We start from the raw sequence: 23,502 nt of genomic DNA, 5'->3' as shown, positions 1-23,502 counted from the left end.
AAGTATAGCACTAAAGGTAAAGATAAAATAGGTAATTAAGCTAACGCTGAGCAGCGTTAGAATGAAGCTAGCTTGCTAGCAAGTCAAAGTCTAGTGTTGCGTGTGTATGTACGTGTACCCTTTCTTTTTTGAAGAAAAAAAATTGTTGAACCAACCAGATGTACACATGTATTACGTACGTATGCCGTATGAACATTTACGGCTACTACGTACGGTAATTTTCGAAATGGCGATTAACTTTCAAGGTTCAAATTCGAAGTACGAGTTTCGATAGGGTGCCAAACCGAAGTTATACGTGACAAAAGTTTTTAGTGTCGCTAGTAGTACATAACTGGATAACACCCAGTAGAATTAATATTTGTTGCTGAAAGTTTTCATCTATAAGTATTGAAAACTAGAGAAATAATTATGCAATACAATCATTGCCAAATTAGCAATGAATTTTCTTTTATATGATAATATTCGGATAGTATCATAGTATCGGTACAGCCTCCACTCATTCCTCAGTCCAGACTGAGGCCTCCAATTAGGACGACACTATCCTCATTTTTGGTTTATACAAGTCATTAAAAATACTCCATCCGTTCCTAAATATTCGACGTCATTGATCTTTAAACACGTTTGACTAGTTGTTTTATTCAAAAAAATTTACATAATTATTAATTATTTTTATATTATTTTGTTTATTGTTAAATATATTTTTATGCATATATATATATATATAGCTTTACATATTTTAAAAAAATAAATAAGATGAAGTTAAACGCTAATAAAAAATCAATGGCGTCAAACGTGTAGGAGCGGAGGGAGTAGTTTACTAAAGGTGAACCCACGACAAACCTAATATTTTGGGTTTATACAAGTCATGATAGTTTACTAAAGGTGAGCCCGCGAGCCGCTACAAACCCAAGAATTAATGGTTTGTCCAAAACCTAAAATAAATTTGGAAAGTCCCATTCCTATTGGGATTATAAGGTTTGGCTAAACTAGGTACGTTCCATGCAAATTTCTCAACTGATTAGGCGGCTTTAATTTAAGTTTTAGACTTATATGAATGCTCACATTTATGACTGCAAGTCTGCAACAAGGATTCTCCTACGATGACTTCGTAGATGTTAAGATATACCAATTCAATATTGGAAGATACTCATAAATTTAAGGTATGTGTAGAATCATAGTTACAAACGTGCACATGTGTATATAAGCGCGTGCATTTATAGTTTGTTCTGTTTTGGGAAAAAAAGAGACATTAGGGCTGTTTAGTTTTCAAAATGAAATCATTTTGTGTCATGTCATAATTTAATCGGATATCGAAATGGCCTAGAAACTGCGAGATGAATCTTTTGATCCTAATTAATCCGTCACTAGCACATGTGAGTACTGTAGCATTTATGACTAATTATGCTAAAAAGATTAGCCACTAGGGACCACCGCATCTGAACTGGTACATCACTTAGGCCATTTTCGTTGCCCCCTCTAACTTAACTTATCCACTCGTTTTCACGCGTACTTTCTGAACCGCTAACAGAGTATTTTTTGTAAAAATTTTCTATAGAAAAGTTATTTTAAAAAAATCATATTAATCTATTTTATATTTTTTTAATAATTAATAATTAATTAATCATTCTACTTTTTCCAGATAACCCCTCTCAAACGAACCCATCCTTATTCACTTGCCAGAGGCCCAATCAAACCGCTCATTGACCACATGTACATGCTACATGCCTTCAAGCCAAACGAATATATATATATGTGTGTGTGGGCACAGATTTATTTGGATTAATTAAGCTGATCCAGATGCATGCCCAAATCGGCTGTTCAGATCTCATAATCGCAAGTACAAATTCGTCCATCCATATGGATCAAAAGCAGGTGCTAATTAACTGCCAAATTATAATCAAATTAACAAGTGCAAGCTGGCAGCTAAAATAAATAGAGCAGGAATCTTCTTACTAGTTCATGCACATACAGTACACCTCTCGATCTCATCCTCCCAATTGTATGCTATACCACAATTTAATTATAACTATAGCTATTAACTAATTAAGTAGAATAATTTAACATGACACGCGGCGCAGATGGCGAATCAGTTTGTTCAACGGAAGCAGGTCGGCACGCGCGCATTTTCCTTCCGTGTCCAACGGCGCATGTGGATGCACGCCTGAAGACAGTATTACGCGTCCTACGTGTCAGTGAGGCCTAGCTTGTTGAGTCCAACCCTTAATTTCCTCTTTGACACGAGAGATGTCGCACACGACACGGCTAGCTGGTTGTGTTCTAGTCAAGTGCGTGCGCCCCCTTTCGGCTAGCAGACAAATTAAACAGCAGCTGAAAATTATTGTCGCGTCGCCTAGTAATGTAAGTAATACTACCTCCGTTCCATAATAATCTTATTTTTCGTCGTTTGACCATTCGTTTTATTTAAAAAATATAAAAACTTAAAAATATTAGTCCTGTATAAAATACTATTTATATTTTATCATCTAGTAATAATAAACATTTTAATCGAAAAAAATTTCAAATAAGATGAATGGGGTGGTTGGGGAAAAAGGCGACGCACCCATCATAGCGATATCCCCAATGCAAGCTTGAACCCACCCATGTAGTCTTTGTTGTAAGTTCATCATTGCCAGCGCCACATCCACCGCAAGCTAGTTCTGATTGATGCATGAGACAATTTTTGAGACAATGGTTTCATAATCAATTGAAAAGGAAAACAACGTGAATCGAGAAAACCTGTATGTTTTGGAGGGTAAGAAGAAGCCATGTATACACATGATGTCTAGGTGGTGGGTAGTTTTCTACTTTTTTTTCCTGATGAAATATTTTTCTCAAAAATTTCAATAGCATCCTACTTAGGCTGCACTCTTTTAACAGCTTATCACCGTATCATTTTTTTTTAAGGTGCACGCTACCCGAACTGCTAAAATAATATGTTTTTAAAATGCTTATATATAGATATCCATCATCTCACCTTACTAAAGTAGATTTTTAACTTACTAGTGAATTCTATCATTTATATTATTAAATATATATTAAAAAATCAAATAATAATTTATCTTTCATCTAAAAACACAGCTCACGTGGACCAAACCGTACAACCACCTTTAGGGCTGGTTTAATTTGCAAAAATTATTTTAAAAAAACATCACATCAAACTTTTAAACACATATTTGAAGTATTAAACGTAGTCTAATTATAGAATAAATTTCAGATTCCGCCTAGAAATCGCGAGACGAATCTTTTGAGTCTAATTAATCCGTCATTAGCACATACTGGTTACTGTAGCACTTATGGCTAATCATGTTTTAATTAGGCTTAAAAGATTCGTCTCACGATTTTTCCTATAACTGTATAATTAGTTTTAATGTTCATATATATTTAATGCTTTATTTAAGTATCTAAAGATTCGATGTGATATTTTTAGAAACTAAACGAGGCCTCATGATCCGCATGGTAATTAAAGAAGACGTGTGTCTGCTTCTTGCAGGTCCTTGTGATTTATGATGCTACCTATTGTTAGCGTTGGTTTGCTAGGGACAATAAATCCTCTCAAACAGGGCCGGGGTGAAAAAAATAGACTCGGGTAGAATTTCAAGGGACCTTTAGTTAGTGCCTTGAGAAATCAGGCACATTAATATAAGTTGATACAGAGCCGTCCAACTTTTATGCACATTTCCTAAAATTCATTCCTGGAGCAAATCCCAGAAGAACGGCATTAATTGGTTCCTAAATCATCCAAGAAGCCCAAATTTTGACAGGAAGTAGAAAATAAGAGCCATTGGGTCGATCGAACTCGCTCAAGACGGCGGGCAAGATCGTCCAGAAGCCACCAGGCATGCATTTGCTTAAATTCCAAAAAGACCGCCCTAACAGACGAACCCATCCTGCATCTTCCTCTTCGGAGCATAAAGGTACTACTTTCGCTTGCTTAAATTCTGGTCCTGCTTCTTTGACAAACAGTATACTCTCAACTTTTCATTTCTGTTTATGCTTATGAGCTAAAATTTAAATTTTTAACAGAGTTGATTTTAGGAGTTTTTCACCGAAGTTTATTCTCTAGCCTTGGTTTTTAGATCACTAAGAATATGTATATAAAGTTTTATTCACAAATTATTTTTTTGCAAATTGATATTTGGTTTTTTTCTATATATAAAAAATCCAAAAAAATCACCCTCCACGGAAAAAACACTCCACTCTCTCCATTATTTCTTTAAGTACTCGATAATACTAACCGATAATGTTACAGTTTTAGAATTTTGATTAACGAAAATTATATGGTTGCATGTAATGTATTCCAACAAATACAGTAGTATATTTATAAGGGTTTATATAAGTGTATGCCGTGCTAATATATAAACGGCAATTAATATCAGTTTCAAAATACTTATTGTTTTATATAAAGATACAGTTTATAAAGTTTATAAAGTAAAATTTTAATTTATTTATAATTAAATTTGTAAAAGTTTAACACCAGCATTACATAAAACAACATATATTATGAATAGGATAAAGTATCAGATAACAAGTACTACTGCTACATCCTTCTCCTAATATAAAACTTTATAATTTTTCTATATTTATATTTATATGGATGTTAATAAATCTAGATGAATTTAGCCGTATTAAAAAAGCCTGATAACATAAAACAGGGAGTGGTATTTAGAAACAAAGCGAATGCTTTTTATTGGTGAGAGCACAAAATGCATCCTTCAAGGAAACCTGCCTCAGTGGCACTAGCTTTTGCATGCCTTGTCATGCAGATCACGTAAAAGATAGTGGAATAAACAGTAGCATGACAGTAAACTACCAGAACTCCTTTTCATCTCAGGCACTGCATTGCATTAGCATGGAGAACGGGTGGCTGCCAGCTGCAATTCGTGCGTGATTTTGACTTGACGAACGATCGATCGAATTGAATGCCATGCCATCCAAGCCCAGGCACCCCAGATTTCCAACGAATTTCCATTTTTCCACGTTGACTGGAAACCTGATTGACGATTAATTGATTCGACCTGTGCACAAACAACAAACTCAGTTTTGGATTTGGGTCAGGAAATCGACCAGGAAGGTTTCAAAAAGTTAATTTTCATTTTCCTCTCAGGAAAATCTTTTGAAAAAGTTAGTTTAGTTTGGCTCAGGAGTGCTTCTCTTTCTTTCCAAAAAGTTTAACACCTGCTATACGCGTACGATATGTATGTGTTTAGTGGGAGAAAAAAGGGCAAGACGATGAAGATCGAGAAAGGTGGGCAGAAAATGGAGCAAATTAGATCAAATCTGACGGTCAAGTCCGTTATTCTGTTCAGTTTTTGCTCCAGTTTGCACGGCTTTTGCTAATGCTTTTTGCCGCTGGAAATTGATCGAAAATTAACTAGTGGTGACTGTAATTTTGGTCAGGCTCAACTGACAAGCACGGGCCGACATATATATATGTCGTAGGGTCACTGCCAGAGCAATTAATTAATTAATTAATTAATTAACAAGTAGGATCAGTAGGCTAACAATCAGTTTCATGGTAATGGCAAGTTGCTCGCAAGTAGTCGTCGTCGATCATGCATGGCAAGTTGCCATGCGTTTTTCTATATATATTTATATAGCTGATAGCAAATGATCATAAAACAAGAACATTTTCAGGTACATTGACGGTCCATTCGCTCTGTAATTATTAGCACTTGCAGCATAAGTTTAGTCTTATAATAAAGCAATGATTAGATATATAGATGATGCACGCTAGAAAAAAACTCTAATCAGGATATGACTTTTCTTGCGATATTCTAAGGCCACGTTCGAATCTAATTATGAATTTTTAATTTTTATAGGTACGCTTTCCAAGTTAAACATTGTATTTTATATTAAAATTATTTATATATGAATTTTTCATCTAACATTTCTAAAACATTTTTATTTTGAAGTAGTTGAGTCAGTTGTTTATACTCTCAATTAGCCATAAAAAAACATATAATCGGAGCTGTCTCAAACACCACCTAATTCTTCAAGAAACAATCAATTAATGAACTTTTTGTCATGTAAACATGCATGCTAGAAACCTATGTTTCATGCAGCTAAATTAACTACCAAAGCCTTATCAAGATTTAGCTTGATATATCAAAGTATTATTAGAAAGCTATGTTTGGCCAAAGTCAATGCTAAAAAGATTGAGAGAGAGAGAGAGGAGAGAGAGAGAGAGAGAGAGAGAGCAAGTTGCCATGCGTTTTTCTATATATATTTATATAGCTGATAGCAAATGATCATAAAACAAGAACATTTTCAGGTATGTTGACGGTCCGTCGTTATGTAAGTATTAGCACTTGCAGCATAAACATAGTCTTATAATAAAGCAATGATTATTGATACATAGAGATGCACACTTAAAAAAAACTCTAATCTGGATATATATGACTTTTCTTGTGATGATTCTAGGCCACGTTCGAATCCAATTATGAATTTTTAATTTTTATGAGTATGCTTTTCAAGCTACTAAACATGGTATTTCATAATAAAATTTTATATGAATTTTTCATCTGGCATTTCAAAAATATTTTTTATTTTACAGTAGTTGAGTCAGTGATTTGTACCCTCAGATAGCCATCGCAAAAACCATATAATCGTTCGATCTCAAGCTATCTCGAACACCATCTAATTTTTCAAGAAACAATCAATTAATGAACTTTTTGTCATGCAAAAAATGCATACTAGAAAAACCTATGTTTCATGCAGCTAAATTAACCACCAAAGCCTTAACAAGCTTTAATTAGCTTGATATACCAACTATTATTAGAAAGCTATGTTTGGCCAAAGTCAATGCTGAAAAAAATTTTAAAAAAAAGAAAGAGAGGGAGAGTCAGACATTCAGAGACAAAGCATGCAGGGTCAAACCAAATAGCTAGCCTAGTCGTCACATCTTGCATAATTAAACACGTACTCCGTATTGGATCGTACACTGTATTTTGTGCAATCCCGTTTGCTGTTCCTTGTAGCTTTCGATCATTTGGACCGTACAAATCATATCTCTCTCACCATTGGATGTTGTATGCGTGTATGTATGTATAATAAGAAAGTCAAATTCAAGTACACGTTAATTAAGAGGCGGCTGCCAAATTTCTATCGCCACCATGAATGCTTACATCGTAATCGAATGTGGCTGCTGCAACTGCAAATGGTTGAGTTGACGATGTCATTGATCTTCTCTCGCTTATCTGTTTGCAGCCAGGTTGATTGCAAATATTGCAGCTACTCGCTCATTTTTCTCCCATTTGCATTTAGAACATCGATACACAGCGGGGGTCATATTTTAGCTATTTAAAGAAAAAAAAAAGACAAATAACATATTTACAAATAAAAAATAATATATAAATAAAACTTTTATATACGTGTTCATAATGATATAAAAACCAATGTTGAAAAATAAATAACGATGAAAAAACCTTAAAATCAACTTCTAATTTAAGGTTAAAAATTTAAACTAATATATTGTAAGATGACATTGGGGTGGTTATTTGGAAAAAACCAAATGATATATTTGCCAAAGAAAAATGCTTTATGAATAAAACATTTTATATGCGCGTTCTCAGTGATGTCAAAGATGAAAAAAAAAGTTTGATAAAAAAAATCCTAAAAACAACTCTCTAAATTTAAAGTTAAAAGTTAAAAGTTTAGTTTATAAAGATAAGTATAAGCGAAAAGACGGACATGCTTATTTGGAAAACACAAAATTGACCAAAATATAACAGAACCCAGACCAATTCTCCAGAAAATCCCACATCCAAATTTTTGCAGTGTTGAAAAGGCGACGTAGAGGTAGAGGCGACGGCGGTTTTAGCCGATAGGGAGCTCTGACCACGGGAAGGTCGACGCACGGCATCCGGACGCACTCTCCCATCTCTCTATCCGGGCGTCCCCATCGATCGTTGAGTTTTTTACTGCGATTTTTTACTACCACTTGAAATGGTATCCGTCTCCGCTGTTTTGAGCGGTGAAAAACCAGCCCGGCACGAGCAGCCTACGACAACCACTTGCGTGTGTCTGTGTACGGTGTACCACGAAGAGCCCCCTTTCACTCTCGACTGTTCACAAGTGTTCACGTCAGTGTCAAATCGGGAGGATTTTACTCACGCGACACGCCACAAAAAACAGCGGTACACAGTAATGCATGGTGCTCTCTCCTGTTTGAAAAAATACTGTTGGTTTTGTATTTTTCAAGCTTTTAAACAAACGCTTGAAGTTTTAGTCTTAAATTTATATTAATTTTAGGAGTTTTTTTATCGTATTTTATTTTCTAGTATTCGCTTTTAAATCGCTAAAGACAAATACATATATAAGTTTTATTCATAAATTATTTTTCTTTTCTAGATAAGCCATGTAGTGACCCTAAATTATTTCTGTTATTTAAATATCACAATACAAGTATTCATCAACTAATTTTCACGATTCTCATCACATCATTGATTCGTTGACCAATTAGAAAAAAAATCTAAACAATTCAAAATTTAAAAAATTATCACTTAAGTGACTAAAATGATATTTCTTAACCTGACCCTATTATCTACTAAACAATATAAAAATATTTATATTTTTAAGCGAATAGAATACCATCTTTTTACATACGAAATATTTTTAAATACGAAAGGTAGTATAAATATATACGCTCATAACATGTATACACTCATCGAGTCATCCTTATATACTTTAATTATTATATTCACAATATATTTGCATCAGTCATAGTTTATAATCAAAATTTAAAAACTAATCACCAAAGTGACAAAAATAATATCTTTATCTAACCTTAATATTTACTAACTAATATAGAAATATTTATATTTTCGAGCTAATAGAATACCAAACATTGTATAAACATATACGCTCATAGCTCGTACACACTCATCAAATCGTCCTTATATACTTAAATTACTGTTATATTCACAACATATTTGCACCAGTCGTAGTTTCCATATATTTTCAGAGGGATATAAATTTTGGTAAAGCAGATTTAAATCCAGATAGGAAAAACCATGACTTACCATTGAACTTGTAAAGGCACATGCAAACAGTATTTGAGTTCTTCCTCCTAGCATCAACTCGTTTACCAGAAGCCAGCTGCGACCGGTGGAAGAACGGAGTCAGCGGCAACACAGCTGAGCAAAAAATTGCACATTAGCGGTAGAAAACAACGGTAACTAGTGGAGTTAGTAGAAAATTCCACCGCGTTATTAAAGGCAAAGCAAGCAGGGTTTTTGGTCTGACTTGTTATCTACCGTTGATTTCTTCATTCCCCGTCGACTGTACCTGCCTCCCTGTCCTTTAGTACGGATATATTTTTAAAGAAAGGGGCAAAATTTTCACTTAGGACCCTACTTAAATACGTTTGTTACATAACTGACCCTCTCCTTAAAAATATCTTACTCCCACCGTCTAAAATATACTACATCTGTCCCATAGCGACTTTGTATTTCAATTTCTATACTTTAAAGTTTGATCATTTATCTTATTTAAAAAATATAAAAAACTTAAAATTAGTCATGTATATAGTACTATTCATGTTATACCATGTAGTAACAATAAAATATTGATAAAAAAATTCAAATAAGACGAAGAGTCAAAATATTATATCGAAAAACTGAAAAAGGAACTTAATATGTGACGGAGGTAGTAGCTACTTCTGAGGTTCAATTTTTTTTATGAGAACACAGTACAACGCTCACAACACACGCACACTCTTCCCGAAGAACACACGCGCGCAAACCCCTATGAGCACATCCGAGGTTCAATTTTAACGTAAATTATAACAACTTCTCCACCTATATTCATCCCTTGAGAAATCGTAATGTTTTTCTATTTATTTTTTCTATCTACTTCTCGAATCCAGCCAATTACATTATTTCTTGCATCAACTTGATCCCTAAATTAAAGCACAAGTTTCTAATGTATATTAAGACTGGGGAAGTACTATATCGCACATCTGTGGTGTTATAAAAACGTTGCACTATGGACCCACGGTACCGTGTGGGTTTCAATTGTGCTCACCTTCGCTTGCTGGGAGGTACCTCCCTCGTTCACAAAGACTCTATAGTACTGCTTAAATTATACGAATGCAAAATATCTAAACACATATTTCAATATAGAATAGAGGGTATTATAAAATAATCAATCTGCGGTAATGTGGTGCCCAGGATAGACAATAAAGACATAATATCGCAGACAGTATGTTGGTGAGGATTTGTTGCCCTTTAACGTTTGTGCTTTTTTTTTTAAAGAACCAAACAACATATTTACAAATGAACAATAATTTGTAAATAAAAAATTATATACGTGTTTTTATGGTACAAAACAAAAACTAAAAATAAACTTAAATGAAGAAACCCCAAAATTAACTCCAAATTTAACTTTAAAAATTTAAATTTTGGTTTATATACGTAAAAAAATGAAAAGACGACGATGATAATATCACACGATTACATTACATGGTAATATGAGAAACTCAACTTAACGTTAACCAGATGACGGTAACTGTGATACTATTAATTAATTGTAACATCCGAAGAAATGGGCAGAAGAAATCCATGATATCACTAAGATCCGTGAACATATTTAATACTTACAAACCATGTAAAAGCTTATGCTCAATCAAAGATAAATATGTAACGCAACGACTACAGGACTAAATCCCGTTTGAACGGGATACATTATAAACCAGAGATAATTGGTTTTATGTGGCGAGGGCAGCACGGAGGGCGGGCAAAGATCGGTGCCGACACACGGGACAACATGGAGGAGGGGGCGCTAATGCGCAAGGCAGCGCATTGGAACGGCCCCGACGATTAACGTAGAGGAGACGACGCCGACGAGCAGGCGCGTGGAGAGGGCGCACATTTAGTTGATGCCGTCCTAAACGGGAGTCCGTCGTGTAGACTATCTGATCGTGTAATAATGGTTAAACCAGGAGGACTAAACTGAAATTCAATTATTTTTCCAACAACAAAACATTGCTGCAGTTTTTGGGTCCTCCAAATACCGCCTCCGCATTAATAGTCACTAAAGGGTGTTTAGATTGTAAAAGTTTGTGAAACAAATATCACATCAAATGTTTGAGTGGTTTTCGGACAAATGAAAAACAAATTACACGTTCAGCCAAGAAACTACGAGACACATCTTTTAAGCCTAATTAATTTGTCATTAGCACATGTTTATAGCACTTATGACTAATCATGGTCTAATTAGACTCAAAAGATTCGTCTCACGATTTTTCCTATAGCTATGTAATTAATTTTTGTTTCATCGATATTTAATGTTTTATTTATATGTTAAAAATTCGATCCGTTGTTTTGGGAAAAACTTTTTAACTAAACACACTACCCAACCGGTGAATTCAACCTCATCTATCGACCACTGTCACTGTACAAACAGCGCTAGCGACAACCCCCCACCGCTTCAGTCAGCAGCAGCGGTAGCCGTCATGGGAGGGACTCCAGACAGACGGAACCAAAACCGAGGCCGCGGCGACGACGTACGCGGGAGGAAGCATCCCTCCTTCGTCAAGCTCCGGCGCGCGCGAGCGACGACCGGTCAGAAGAAGTCGGTCTCCACCTCCCCACTTGCTTGCCCCCTCCTCCGCAACTTGGACTTGTGCTCCCCTCCCCCTGCTCCCACGCTCAGGCGGCAGTCAGTCAGCCAGCCGTGTAGTAGTAACATGCAACCAACCACTGATCCATCGTCTCCTGCTCCTATATATGACCGAGCCCTACCCCCCTCTGCCTCCCAGTCACCAGCTGCACGGCCTCATCCTCGACCAACCATAGCATAGCTTCACTGCTGCGTCTCCTCCTCCTTCGTCGCCGCCGTGTGCTCTGCCGGTATGGACTGGACCAGCTCGTCCTCCTGCTATGAATATTTTCTTGGCTCAAAATCGTGGTGTTCTCTCTCGACTATCTCTTCTGTTTTTGTTGTGGAAACCTGATGAGAGGACGGATGGTGGAAAAGCTCATGGGTTTGTTGTAAGGCCAACCATTTTTTTTCTTCCTCTCGGTTGACGGCTTGACTCTACGGCCCATGAATAAAGATCGGTTTTTTAGGGGTTTTCGTGCGCGTGATTTTGATGTTTAACTCTGTTCTTTTCCAAGCTCGACTGGTTGCTATCGCGGAGTAAATGGATTAGTTTCTTGGAGAGATTTGATTTATCTTGGTCCATGGATTTTGCAGAGCAGTTTGGTGGTGGTGCTGTGCCGGGAACTAGTCGTCGTGATCGTCGTCGTCGTCTTCTTCACGGACAAGCCGGGAGACCGATGACTCTGCGGCCACTCAACACAGAGAGAAACTTCCTCCTCTCCTCACCGAAGCCACAGAGCCCCAGGGATGCCTGCTCGCCGCCGGTGAGGTCGCCCACCACCAGGGTCGTCGCCTGCAGGAGGCTGCCGTCCTCCAAGAAGGCCATGGCGGGCGCCGGCGTCCTCGAGAGGTCGCTCAGCTTCAAGAACTGGGAGGCCGCGGCGGAGGAGGCTGCCGCCGCCGCCCGCGGGCCGGAGCAGGTCGCCGTGCCGCCGACGGAGACGGCGAGCGGGTGCATCAACGGCGCGCGGCCGGGCGTCCTCCTGCTGCAGAGCCCCAAGGCCAGGCAGGGCGACGCCGCCGCCGCCGCCTTGTCCCCGGCGCAGGCCGCCCTCATCGAGTTCTTCTCCCCGAAGCCCCGGGCGGAGCTCGACCAGGCCGCCACCAAGGTGCAGAAGCTCTTCAAGGGCCACCGCACCCGGAGGAACCTCGCCGACTGCGCCATTGTCATCGAGGAGCTCTGGTGGAAGGCCTACGACTCCGCCTACCTCAACATCAAATCCATCTCCTTCTTCGACGAGGCCAAGCAGGAGACGGCGGCGTCCCGGTGGTCCAGGGCCGGGAAGAGGATCGCCAAGGTCGGCAAGGGCCTCTCCAAGAACGAGAAAGCCCAGAAGCTCGCGCTGCAGCACTGGCTCGAAGCTGTAAGCTTCTTGAAAAAATCCATCTTTTGTTTAATTCGTTTCGTTTGCTGCTCTTGAAATCATCAGCTCATCACTCATGTGCTCAAATTTTTTTTCTGCTTCTTCAGATTGACCCGCGCCACCGCTACGGCCACAATTTGCATCTCTACTACGACATCTGGTCTGCGAGTTCGAGCACCGAGCCATTCTTCTACTGGTATGTAGTAGTATCTGAATCTGAAGCAACTGTTCAGTTACAGTTAATCTGACAAAAGCTCCACATTGGTTGGAACCAGAGGCTGGTCTTGATGATCCTGACAGTTTTGGTATTGTTTTGTGCTGTTTTCAGGTTGGATGTAGGAGCAGGGAGAGACATGCATCACCCAAAGTGCCCAAGAAGCAAGCTTTATTCGCAGTTGATCATGTACCTCGGACCAGTACGTGCCCTCAGCATCCTTTTCCTTCCCCATAACATCTAAAAACTTGCAGTGGCTTACTAATATAGGTGTTACTTCTATTGCAGAACGAGAGGGAAGCTTTTGAAGTTGTTGTGGAGGATGGGAAGCTTCTGTACAGGAAGAGTGGAGTTCTTGTGAACACCACTGAAGATTCCAAGTGGATATTTGTATTGAGCACTACAAGATCGTTATATGTTGGACAGGTAGATAGAATTTAGTACTGTTTTGGTTTTTATTTTACTGGTTCCGCGCACCGCATTCGGTGTTATGATGAATTGTTGTCTAACTCTATTTATTATGCCTTTGTGCAGAAGAAGAAGGGTAAATTTCAGCACTCAAGTTTCCTAGCTGGGGCGGCTACAACAGCTGCTGGAAGGTTGGTAGCCAAAGATGGTGTTCTTAAGGCAATATGGCCATATAGCGGCCACTACCTCCCGACAGAGGAGAACTTCAGAGAGTTCATCAGTTTCTTGGAGGAGAACAGTGTTGATCTTGCCGATGTCAAGGTAAATTTAACACCAAACAGTTCTTGTTTTTATCAAACCAACATGTTTCCAGGGATGATATCTGATGAACATTTCTAATGCAATTTTCAGAGATGTTCAGTCGATGACGATGAATTCCCGTCATTCAAGAAGACAGATGAGCAACCAGAGGAAGCTGATAAGCCTACTGAACCAACACATGATGAGATCCTGGAAAGCTCACAAGTTGAGCTGCCTGAGGTAGACATTGTCAAGGAAGTGGTTGTCGAAAACAGCGAGGACACCGAGGCAGCGCCGAAGATGGTGAACCGCCCATCCTTCAAATGGGCAACCGCCAATGGCGCTCGCATTGGCTGTGTCCGGGACTACCCGGCTGATCTCCAGAGCATGGCCCTTGAGCATGTCAATCTTTCACCAAGAGTGGTGCCCTCTCCAACCACAAACAGGCTACCGATACCGTCTCCTCGCCCGAGCCCCAAGATCAGGCTGTCACCTAGGCTTCACTACATGGGTCTCCCGACGCCTACCGGTTGCAAGCTCCCTATCCCGAGCCCGGAGATCAGGAGGTCACCAAGGGATCAATTCATGGGGTTTCAGACGCCGGCAGTGTCTCTCACACTCCCAAAACTGGGGAAGTGAAGTGATGCCATGACATTTGTTCATGCGGCGGTCTCATAATTATCATACCTGCTGTTACTGAAGCTATAACAGCAAATTTTTTGGTTAGTTGTAGCTTAGATCAGAGATAACATTTTTGTCGTATGTCTTGTTTGTTCATAGTGTGATACCATTCTTTAGTATGTTCGTTCATCTTCTTTGACCTGAGGACTGAGGTGTGCATCCAGGGCACGGTGTAAACATCGAGCTGTGTAACCTGGATTCACAAACTTTCAAGTACAGAATGTAACACTGGAATTTTTTGGAATAAAGGACTGTTTTGTTCAGATTTGTCTGTCAAGTAAACATTTAAGTTCAAGAAATGCTTGCCATGGTGTTGTACGACTAGTTAATCACCAGGTTGCCAATGCTAACACAAATACACAATGAGTCTGAAGTTAGTATGAGATTCAGAACTCATACTATGAGAGGATGCATAATTGCATAACAAAAGGGAAAAAAACAATCCAGTAACCTATTAAAGAGAAGACAAATTATGCAGGTCAATGTCAATTCTGCCAGCTGAAAATCTTAGACGCGCAGGAGAAACAGACGCTTATTTTGCAAGTTTCTGAACTTTTCCTCTCTTTCTTTTTCAGTAGTTGACCCGTTACTACTTGAATAGAAACAATGCGATGAGAAGACGTTGAGCTGTATTTGACTTCTCCAAAAGGGAGAGGAAGATATATAGGGCACGTTTAGTCCTAAAAACATCTTAGACCTAAATACCACATTAAACATTGATGAAAATAAAACTAATTGCACAATTAGCAAGAAAATTGTGAGATGAATCTTTTAAGCCTAATTAGTCCATGATTAGCCATAAGTGCTATAGTAACCCATATGTGCTAATAATGGATTAATTAGTCTTAAAAGATTCGTCACACGGTTTTCAGGCGAGCTATGAAATTTATTGTTTCATTTGTGTCTGAAAACTCGTTTCGACGTCCGGTCGTCTAACATAACACCTCTTCGAAAAAAAAATTGAAAATTAAACAGGCCCATACTTGAATATGATGAGGATAATCAAGTGTAACTTGTTTTAGTTCCATTTGATGATCAGATCTGATTGCGTGATCTTTCTGAAATTCTAATCCTGTGCCCCAATTTCAGGGATCTGTGTGCGATGCTACTCAGTCGAACTTATTATTTTCAAAACGTCTGAAGCCCACTATTGAGGACTGTGACTAAATAGGCTCCCAAATATAACTTTGTTGACTTTCTTTGTAAAGAAAAAAAAATTGAACAGAGGATTGGCAAATCATGTTTTGAGATTTAATTTCCTAAGTGTTTTCTTTCTTGTAAACCCGTTTGATTGTTAAGAAAAGATAGGAAATATTTCATGTGATTGATTCCTATCATTCGATTAGCTGGAAAAAATAAGCAAGAGATTAAACCTCTGGAGGTGAGCTGCTTTTCTAAACTCATGTTTTTTTTTCTCGCCGTAGGATTGAGAAAAGCATGAGATTGTGTTCCAGTAGGATTGAGAAAGCACTTTTAGAGATTTAATATCCTAAGGATTTTTTCTTCTCATAAACTTCTTTGTTTCTTAAGAAAATATAGGAAATATTCCACGTGATTGTATTCCTATGGTCCAATTCAATAGAAAAATAATCAAAAAAATTAAACCTCTTGGGAACTTTTGTCTGTTCAGATTCTTTTGTGATGCAACGAAAGGGCTGCTCTTTTAGTTTCATGTGTTTCTTATCGTCATAGGATTGGTAAAACATCCCTACTTCATTCCGTGCATCCCTCGTGTTCCTATATTTTTCCTATCCTGCGTTTCAAAGGGGCTGAACTATATTCTTTTAAAGCTTTTAATATCCATTATTTGGTTTCGAAATATAGGGTGGAACATAAAAAGGGTGCATATGTTGTTTCTTAAATTCAGTTTGTGCAGATTCATAGTATTCTCTGCACACGCAAGATTCAGAGACTTCACACTTGTGTTTGTTTGCTCCCTTTTGGAGGACCCAGATGAATGTTTGGTCGTTGAAAATCGATTCAAATTGTTGATGTGAATGCGTATCTATGGTTGGTAGGCGCAGCTCTTGTTCCAATCCAATCGGTCGACCTGAACAAAACATCTCATAAGTCATGATTGGACAATTATAACCTGGAATTATTGCAAAAGATTACCGAACGAACACGTCTTTGCACAATCATTCAATAGGAACCAATATACAGTCCAAAAGTGTAATTAACCAAAGGAATTGACTGATTTGCTGTATGAAGAAATTTTAGCAGCAATAGACAAATGTTCTCCTCATAGATAAGGATTTGATCGGTGCAAAAAGATTAAAGATAAGACTTCCGCTAACAAAGAATTAGAAACTAATCACTCTATTCCAAAAGGTAAGCATTTCTAGAATTTGAATCTTATACCAAAACATAAGCATTTTTAGTGCTATTCACAATATTTATCACATCCATCCCTTTTCATTCAAAATTCTTCCCATTTTACACCTTATCTATTTCTCATTTATTAAAAGACAATACAATATTTCCTTTTCAAACTTAATCCATGCTAAACAATCTAAAATGCTTATATTTTGGGATGGAGGTAATACAGAACAAATTACATGAGAGGGTTGTGGCCAAAACCATGGTAAGCAATCTCACTTGCATTGTTAACTTTAGGGGCAGCAGAGGAGTAAATCATTATCACAGAATCTGGAGTCGCATACAATATATAAGTCGGCACAAATTTGTGCCACAGGAATACAAGTACAAGCTCCAGAGAAGAAATGGTTTCATGACATGCAACCGGGGCCTTATTCTGTGGATGTTTGGCCCCTAATGTTACACAGTAAATAGTACTACGCAAGACAGTTTGAGACTATTACTCGCAGTCAACAACATGTTTATACTTGCGCATGCAGTAGGTGTGATGATGCTAACAAGTAAACAAAACCCTACAGAACAGGAGTCTATAGTTGATACTACAAGAGCTTTAGAAAAATGACAATAGAAGGGCATGATCAGTGGCCCTAAGAGGCAGTTTGTGCTGCTTGCAAGTTCTGGGATGAATCTGTAGTCTGGAAGTAGTCTTGCAATGCCAGAGTCTCAATTGATTTGTTCTTCAAGCTTTTGATGGCATCGATGGTGGCACGAGCCCCATCCACGGTAGTTATTATCGGGACCTTGTAGGCCAGGGCCAATCTGCGGAGCTGGAGGCCATCCTTGGAGTCAAGGGCGTCGCCTGAGCTAGTTATCACCATGACCTGTATCTGACCATTCTTAAGCATATCTCTGGCATTTGGTCGCCCCTCATGTATTTTCAGAACTGGCTCCACTGGGATGCCCTCCAGCTGAAGTACTTTGGCTGTTCCAGATGTGGCAATGATGTCAAAGCCAAGTTCCCTAAAGCCTCGTCCGATTTCAGCAAGGTGACGTTTCGTCAGATCATTTAGACTAAGGAAGACAGTTCCATTTAACGGGAGCTTCTGTCCAGCGGCAATCTGCGCCTTTGCGAATGCACTGGAAAACTCATAGTCAATGCCCATGACCTCTCCAGTGCTGCGCATCTCTGGTCCTAGAAGAATGTCGCAACCTTGGAATTTCTCGAATGGAAGAACAGCCTCCTTGACAGAAACATGCTTAGGAACAACTTCTTCAGTATATCCAAGCTCTGGCAAGGTCACACCAGACATGACCAGGGATGCATATTTTGCCAACGGATGTCCAATTGCTTTTGAGACAAAAGGGACAGTGCGTGAAGCCCGGGGATTTGCCTCAAGAAGGAACACCTCACCAGAAGTAGTAATAGCATACTGGCAGTTCATGAGTCCACAGACATTGAGACGCTTTGCCAGCTGCGTGGTCCATGAACGAATGATATCTAAGCACTTTGTGGAGACTGTTCTAGTGGGAAGGGAACAGGCAGAATCACCAGAATGGATACCAGCCTGTTCAATATGCTCCATAATTCCACCAATCACAACATTACCAGCTGAGTCAGCTAATGCATCAACATCAATTTCAATTGCATCAATTAGATATTTATCGACCAAGACAGGCCGCTCTGGATCTACTTGCACTGCAGTTGCAAGGTATTTAATAAGTTTCTCATCGTTGTACACAATTTCCATAGCTCGCCCACCAAGAACATACGAAGGCCGGACAACAACAGGGTAACCTACTTCTGAGGCAATAGACAAGGCATCAGATTCACTTCTTGCAATCCCACCTTTAGGTTGCTCAATTCTAAGCTCTTCAAGAATAGCATTAAATCTTTTTCTGTCCTCAGCAGCATCAATAGAATCTGGTGATGTTCCCCATATCTTCACAAGCCTGGTGCCTGAAGCAGACACCAGCTTCTTATCCTCCAAATAACGTTGAATAGGAAGGGCAAGCTTTAGAGGAGTTTGCCCTCCAAATTGCACAATAATTCCATCAGGGCGCTCCAACTCAATAACATTGATTACATCCTCAACTGTCAATGGCTCAAAGTACAAGCGGTCACTGGTATCATAGTCAGTTGAAACGGTCTCTGGATTGGAATTCATCATTATAGTTTCATATCCAGCCTGATAAATCATTAAGAGAAACAGATTGTTCCATGAGCATTGGTTAAATGAAGGTAGGAGCATTTACAGTAGTTGGCCATATAGCTTCTAGATAAGGCAGACTTTTTTATTTAAAACATACCAGCAATACTAATTCTAATAATTTAAAAGGTGGAAATAAATGAAGTAGAAACAAACCTCTCGAAGGGCAAATGAAGCATGACAACAACAATAATCAAACTCAATACCCTGGCCTATCCGATTGGGCCCACCACCCAAAATCAACACCTTTTTCTTATTAGTTGGAGCAGACTCACATTCATACTCATACGAGGAATACATGTAAGGTGTATTGGCTTCGAACTCAGCAGCACAAGTATCAACCCGTTTGTATGTTGGAGCAACTTGTAGTGCCAAGCGCGTTGATCTCACATCACTTTCCGATGAAGATGTCGCAAAGGCAATCTGCTTGTCACTAAAACCCCTCCGCTTGACTTGATAAAAATCATCTTTTGACAACTGACCTAGGCCCCTTGAAATAAGGAACTGCTCAACATCTACTAGCTCCTTGAGCTCGGTAAGAAACCATTTATCAATAAAGCTAATTTCATGGATATCCTGAATCCTCATGCCTTTCTTGAAAGCTGCATAAATAGCATGAATCCGGTCTGGGTTAGGTACCCGTAAACTATACTTTAACTTTTCCCAGTCCCAGTCAAGTTCCTTGATAGGCGCACAACCCCATCCTGCAAAGCCAGTCTCCAATGAACGGACAGCCTTCTGGAACGATTCCTGGAAGGTCCGCCCTAGAGCCATGGCCTCACCAACAGACTTCATCTGTGTGGTTAATACTGGCTCAGAGCCAGGGAACTTTTCAAATGCAAATCGTGGTATCTGCATCATAAATATAGGACAAGTCAGGAAAGAAGATTGCAATTCTGCACTAATTTACAAGTAGAAATTCTGTACGATGAACATTGTGAGGAACATGTCCGAGTCATCAACTTGAGTATGTACTATAACCAAGAAACAAGTAGGTTTAACATCATCAAGGATAGACGCGGGTAACTTTGTGGGTGCTAATTGACCCACCGCAGTTCAACAAAATGAACTAAAATGCAGTTTTCTGGTTCATATTGTCTTATTCTGTTCATAGTTGAACTAAAGTGGGTCAACCAAGCAACCCATGTCCATCGCCAAGCATCAATGAGTAATTGCATCGCTGTTGCTGGTAGAGCATGTTCCAATATGTGGAAGCTTAACTGCATTAAATTAGTTTATTACTATGCTGTGATGTGTGGACAGAAGGATAGTATATCTGAGGAGTTAGCTATCACATCTTACCTGTACACAATATGCATTTGATATAAAATTCTCAATTTTCATATTGCAGATTGGATATCCAAGGGAGGTTGGAAGTAGTACTGGAACAATCAGAATTGTAAATATGCGGCACTCCAAGATATGTGGATAGATTAGCACAACTGATTGTGATATTTTGGATCTTTATTTGACTACCATGTTAACAAAGTTTTACAGTTGCACGAGTGAGATGATAATGAAGCAATGGGGAGCAAACCATGTGAAATTGGACAAAAGTATATACCAAAAAGCTAGTAAGTGCACAGTTGAGTAAACACTACTGGTAGATGCTAGCGCACAACTTCTTTGAAATACCAATTTATTCAATACAAAAATGGAATGGAGCCATTCCAAGAAACTGAAGTTATCATGTTAAGTAATACTTATGAAAAATGAACAAGTGTTCTTGCAAAATCTATAACTACATGTTGCTAAGTTATGAAGAGTGAACAAAGGAGAGACAGTGTTAGTCTGTTATTGTGGTCATATCTGGCATTACAGTTGCAAGCTACACTAATCAAGCATTATTAGCGCAAATAAAAACAAGGTAGTGTGCTTCTAAATACTCCCTCCATCCCAAAATGATCGTCGTATAAGTGTAGCACACAGAGACCAAGGGATAGCAAAACTTCGGTCATCAGATATAAAAGCCTCATCGATATGGGTGCTCTATCGCTTCGTGTTCTGCAGGGTTGTTGTGCTTTTGCATGCATGTTGCATGCGTATTGCAACAAAACTGCATGTTCTTGGTGGTTTACATGCATGAGATCGGCCAACAGCAACACATTAATTTTCAGCGGAAACCAAGGAAACGTCTGCATGGCTCCCCAGTGAAGACACTCATTCAACTCAAATGCGACGATCAATTCAGGATTTTCGTTTTTCCGTAAGACGACCATCATTTTGGGATGGAGGGAGTAAGGATTAAAATGCAACAATTACATAATGCACCAAATAGCATTGCCCAAGGAATCTCAGAAAAGAGGTAAAAAAGTACCTTTGTGACCACATAATCAATGGAAGGCTCAAAGCTAGCAGGAGTCTTCTTTGTGATATCATTTGGAATCTGGTCCAAAGTATAACCTACAGAGAGCCTTGCAGCCATCTTGGCAATTGGAAACCCTGTTGCCTTTGATGCAAGAGCTGATGACCTCGACACCCTGGGGTTCATCTCGATCACCATCACCTCCCCATCAGCAGGGTTCACTGCAAACTGCACGTTGGAACCCCCGCATTCCACACCAATCTCCCGGATGATTGCCACAGAGTAATCTCTGAGCCTCTGGTACTCCTTGTCGGTGAGCGTCTGCGCAGGCGCTACCGTGATCGAATCCCCCGTATGCACACCCATGGGATCGATATTCTCAATGGAACAAATGATGACCACATTGTCGGCCATGTCACGCATCACCTCCAGCTCGTACTCCTTCCACCCCAGCAGCGACTTCTCCACGAGCACCTGCTGTGTGTGCGACGCTGCCAGCCCAGCCCGGCAGATGTCCTCAAATTCCGCCCGGTTGTACGCGATGCCTCCCCCGGTGCCACCGAGCGTGAAGGCCGGGCGAACGATCAGCGGGAACTCCCCGATGTCCTCGGCGATGGACAGGCACTCCTCGAGCGTGGTGCCGATGCCGGACGGCGGCGTCTTGAGGCCGATGCGGTCCATGGCCTGCTTGAAGAGCTGCCGGTCCTCGGCGGCGCGGATGGCCGGGAGGGAGGCGCCGATGAGCCGCACCCCGAGGCGGTCGAGCGCGCCCGATTCGGCGAGCGAGACGGCGAGGTTGAGCGCCGTCTGGCCGCCCATGGTGGGGAGCAGCGCGTCGGGGCGCTCGGCGGCGATGATGCGCTCGACGAGCGGCGGCGTCATGGGGCCGATGTAGGTGCGGTGGGCGAGGTCAGGGTCGGTCATGATGGTCGCCGGGTTGGAGTTGACGAGCACCACCTCGTACCCTTCCTCGGCGAGCGCCTTGCACGCCTGCGTGCCGGAGTAGTCGAACTCGCACGCCTGGCCGATCACGATGGGCCCCGCCCCGAGGATCATGATCTTCTTCACCCCGGCCAGCTTCCCGCCCCTGGACGGCGCCGCCGGGAAACGGCGGACGGTGACGCCGGCGGCGGCATCCTCCTTGGGGGCGGAGGCGCGGACGGAGAGGCCGCGGCGGTGGCGCTGGCCGTGGCGGCGCGGGAAGGGGAGGAGCGAGAGGCGGCGGTGGGGAGCGGACGGGGAGGGGCGGAGCTGGGACGGGGTGGTGGAGGAGAGGGAGGTGGCCATGGTGGCGGCTGCGAGGGAGGAGGAGGAGGAGTGGGCGGCGGCGAGGTGGGGGGAGAGGAGTGGAAAGGAGGTAGGGTTTTTTTTTTTTGTACTAGAAGATGATGAGAGAGTCAAGGGTTTAACCCTTCTCCTAATTTTCTACTCTAATACTACTGCCACAGCTGGCTTACTATGTTTTTCTCCACTGATACGACATCCGTTTTATATTATACGATGTTTTGATTTACTTTATCTTTATAAATATACTAAAAAATTTAGATACATATAAAAATATGTAGACCCATGAATAAATTTAGATAGGATAAAAGATATCTTATAATATGATGAAATGGAGGGGGAGTAATGGCTTAAGCTATATAGTTTTAAGGGCAATGAGAAATATTTATAATTGGTTGATATAGAAAGAAATAAGCAAAGGAACCAAGAGAGAGATTATTGAGACTGACTAAGATGAGAAGGTAGATCAAGTACTTGTATTTTAAGATAAATTTGAACGATATGTAGCTATATTTTGAGATGTATTGAATAAACATCTGAATATTGAATCACATTACAACATAAAACATTTTTTCACTGCGTCCCTTTCTTTTCCAAAATTTGACTATGGGTATCTTGTCATTTTTTTTCCTTGGAACAATGCGATGGCTGTACATAGCAACATAATTTAGAGAAACACGGTCAATTGGTCAAATGGTTCTACTACGAGAATACCTGTCTTTTCTTTTCGGTATGCCGTCGCTTAATGTCAACATATCTTACCCTACTTGTCACTGTTGCTGGTAATTTTGAGTTTTATTTTTTTTTCAATTTTCTGTT

The 23,502-nt window shown here is 40.1% G+C and overlaps 2 protein-coding genes across 3 annotated transcripts; one reads left to right on the top strand and one right to left on the bottom strand.

Moving 5' to 3' along the window:
• Positions 1–11,770: 11,770 nt before the first annotated feature.
• On the top strand, positions 11,771–14,835 carry LOC102708113 (IQ domain-containing protein IQM1). 2 transcript variants are annotated; one of them, XM_040520078.1, is made up of 7 exons: positions 11,771–11,849; positions 12,196–12,965; positions 13,073–13,161; positions 13,294–13,381; positions 13,468–13,605; positions 13,714–13,908; positions 13,999–14,835. In XM_040520078.1, the coding sequence occupies exons 2-7, from the start codon at positions 12,279–12,281 to the stop codon at positions 14,524–14,526; spliced, it is 1,725 nt and encodes a 574-aa protein (XP_040376012.1). In that variant the 5' UTR covers positions 11,771–11,849; positions 12,196–12,278; the 3' UTR covers positions 14,527–14,835. The 2 variants fall into 2 exon arrangements, with proteins under 2 accessions (XP_040376012.1, XP_040376011.1); XM_040520077.1 differs by lacking the exon at positions 11,771–11,849 and having other exon boundaries at positions 11,952–12,965.
• Positions 14,836–17,179: 2,344 nt separating this feature from the next.
• On the bottom strand, positions 17,180–22,749 carry LOC102707828 (carbamoyl-phosphate synthase large chain, chloroplastic). Its single transcript, XM_006645954.3, has 3 exons — positions 21,412–22,749; positions 19,251–19,946; positions 17,180–19,073 (listed from the first exon to the last, which is right to left on the bottom strand). Exons 1-3 carry the CDS (start codon positions 22,684–22,686, stop codon positions 17,535–17,537), a joined length of 3,510 nt encoding a protein of 1,169 aa, XP_006646017.3. The 5' UTR covers positions 22,687–22,749; the 3' UTR covers positions 17,180–17,534.
• Between the last annotated feature and the right edge of the window lie 753 nt (positions 22,750–23,502).

The sequence above is a fragment of the Oryza brachyantha genome, chromosome 1 (assembly GCF_000231095.2).
Source record: "Oryza brachyantha chromosome 1, ObraRS2, whole genome shotgun sequence".
NCBI lineage: Eukaryota > Viridiplantae > Streptophyta > Magnoliopsida > Poales > Poaceae > Oryza > Oryza brachyantha.
Note: the sequence above shows the minus strand (reverse complement) of the source record. Positions and strands in the feature narration are given on the sequence as shown.

Coding starts and splice junctions, on each gene's coding strand:
- LOC102707828 (XM_006645954.3), bottom strand. CDS start 22,686: ATGGCCACCTCCCTCTCCTCCACCACCCCGTCCCAGCTCCGCCCCTCC. Junction 19,947..21,411: donor TTGATTATGTGGTCACAAAG/GTACTTTTTTAC, acceptor TTTATGATGCAG/ATACCACGATTTGCATTTGA. Junction 19,074..19,250: donor CTTCATTTGCCCTTCGAGAG/GTTTGTTTCTAC, acceptor ATGATTTATCAG/GCTGGATATGAAACTATAAT.
- LOC102708113 (XM_040520077.1), top strand. CDS start 12,183: ATGGATTTTGCAGAGCAGTTTGGTGGTGGTGCTGTGCCGGGAACTAGT. Junction 12,966..13,072: donor TGCAGCACTGGCTCGAAGCT/GTAAGCTTCTTG, acceptor CTGCTTCTTCAG/ATTGACCCGCGCCACCGCTA. Junction 13,162..13,293: donor ACCGAGCCATTCTTCTACTG/GTATGTAGTAGT, acceptor TGCTGTTTTCAG/GTTGGATGTAGGAGCAGGGA.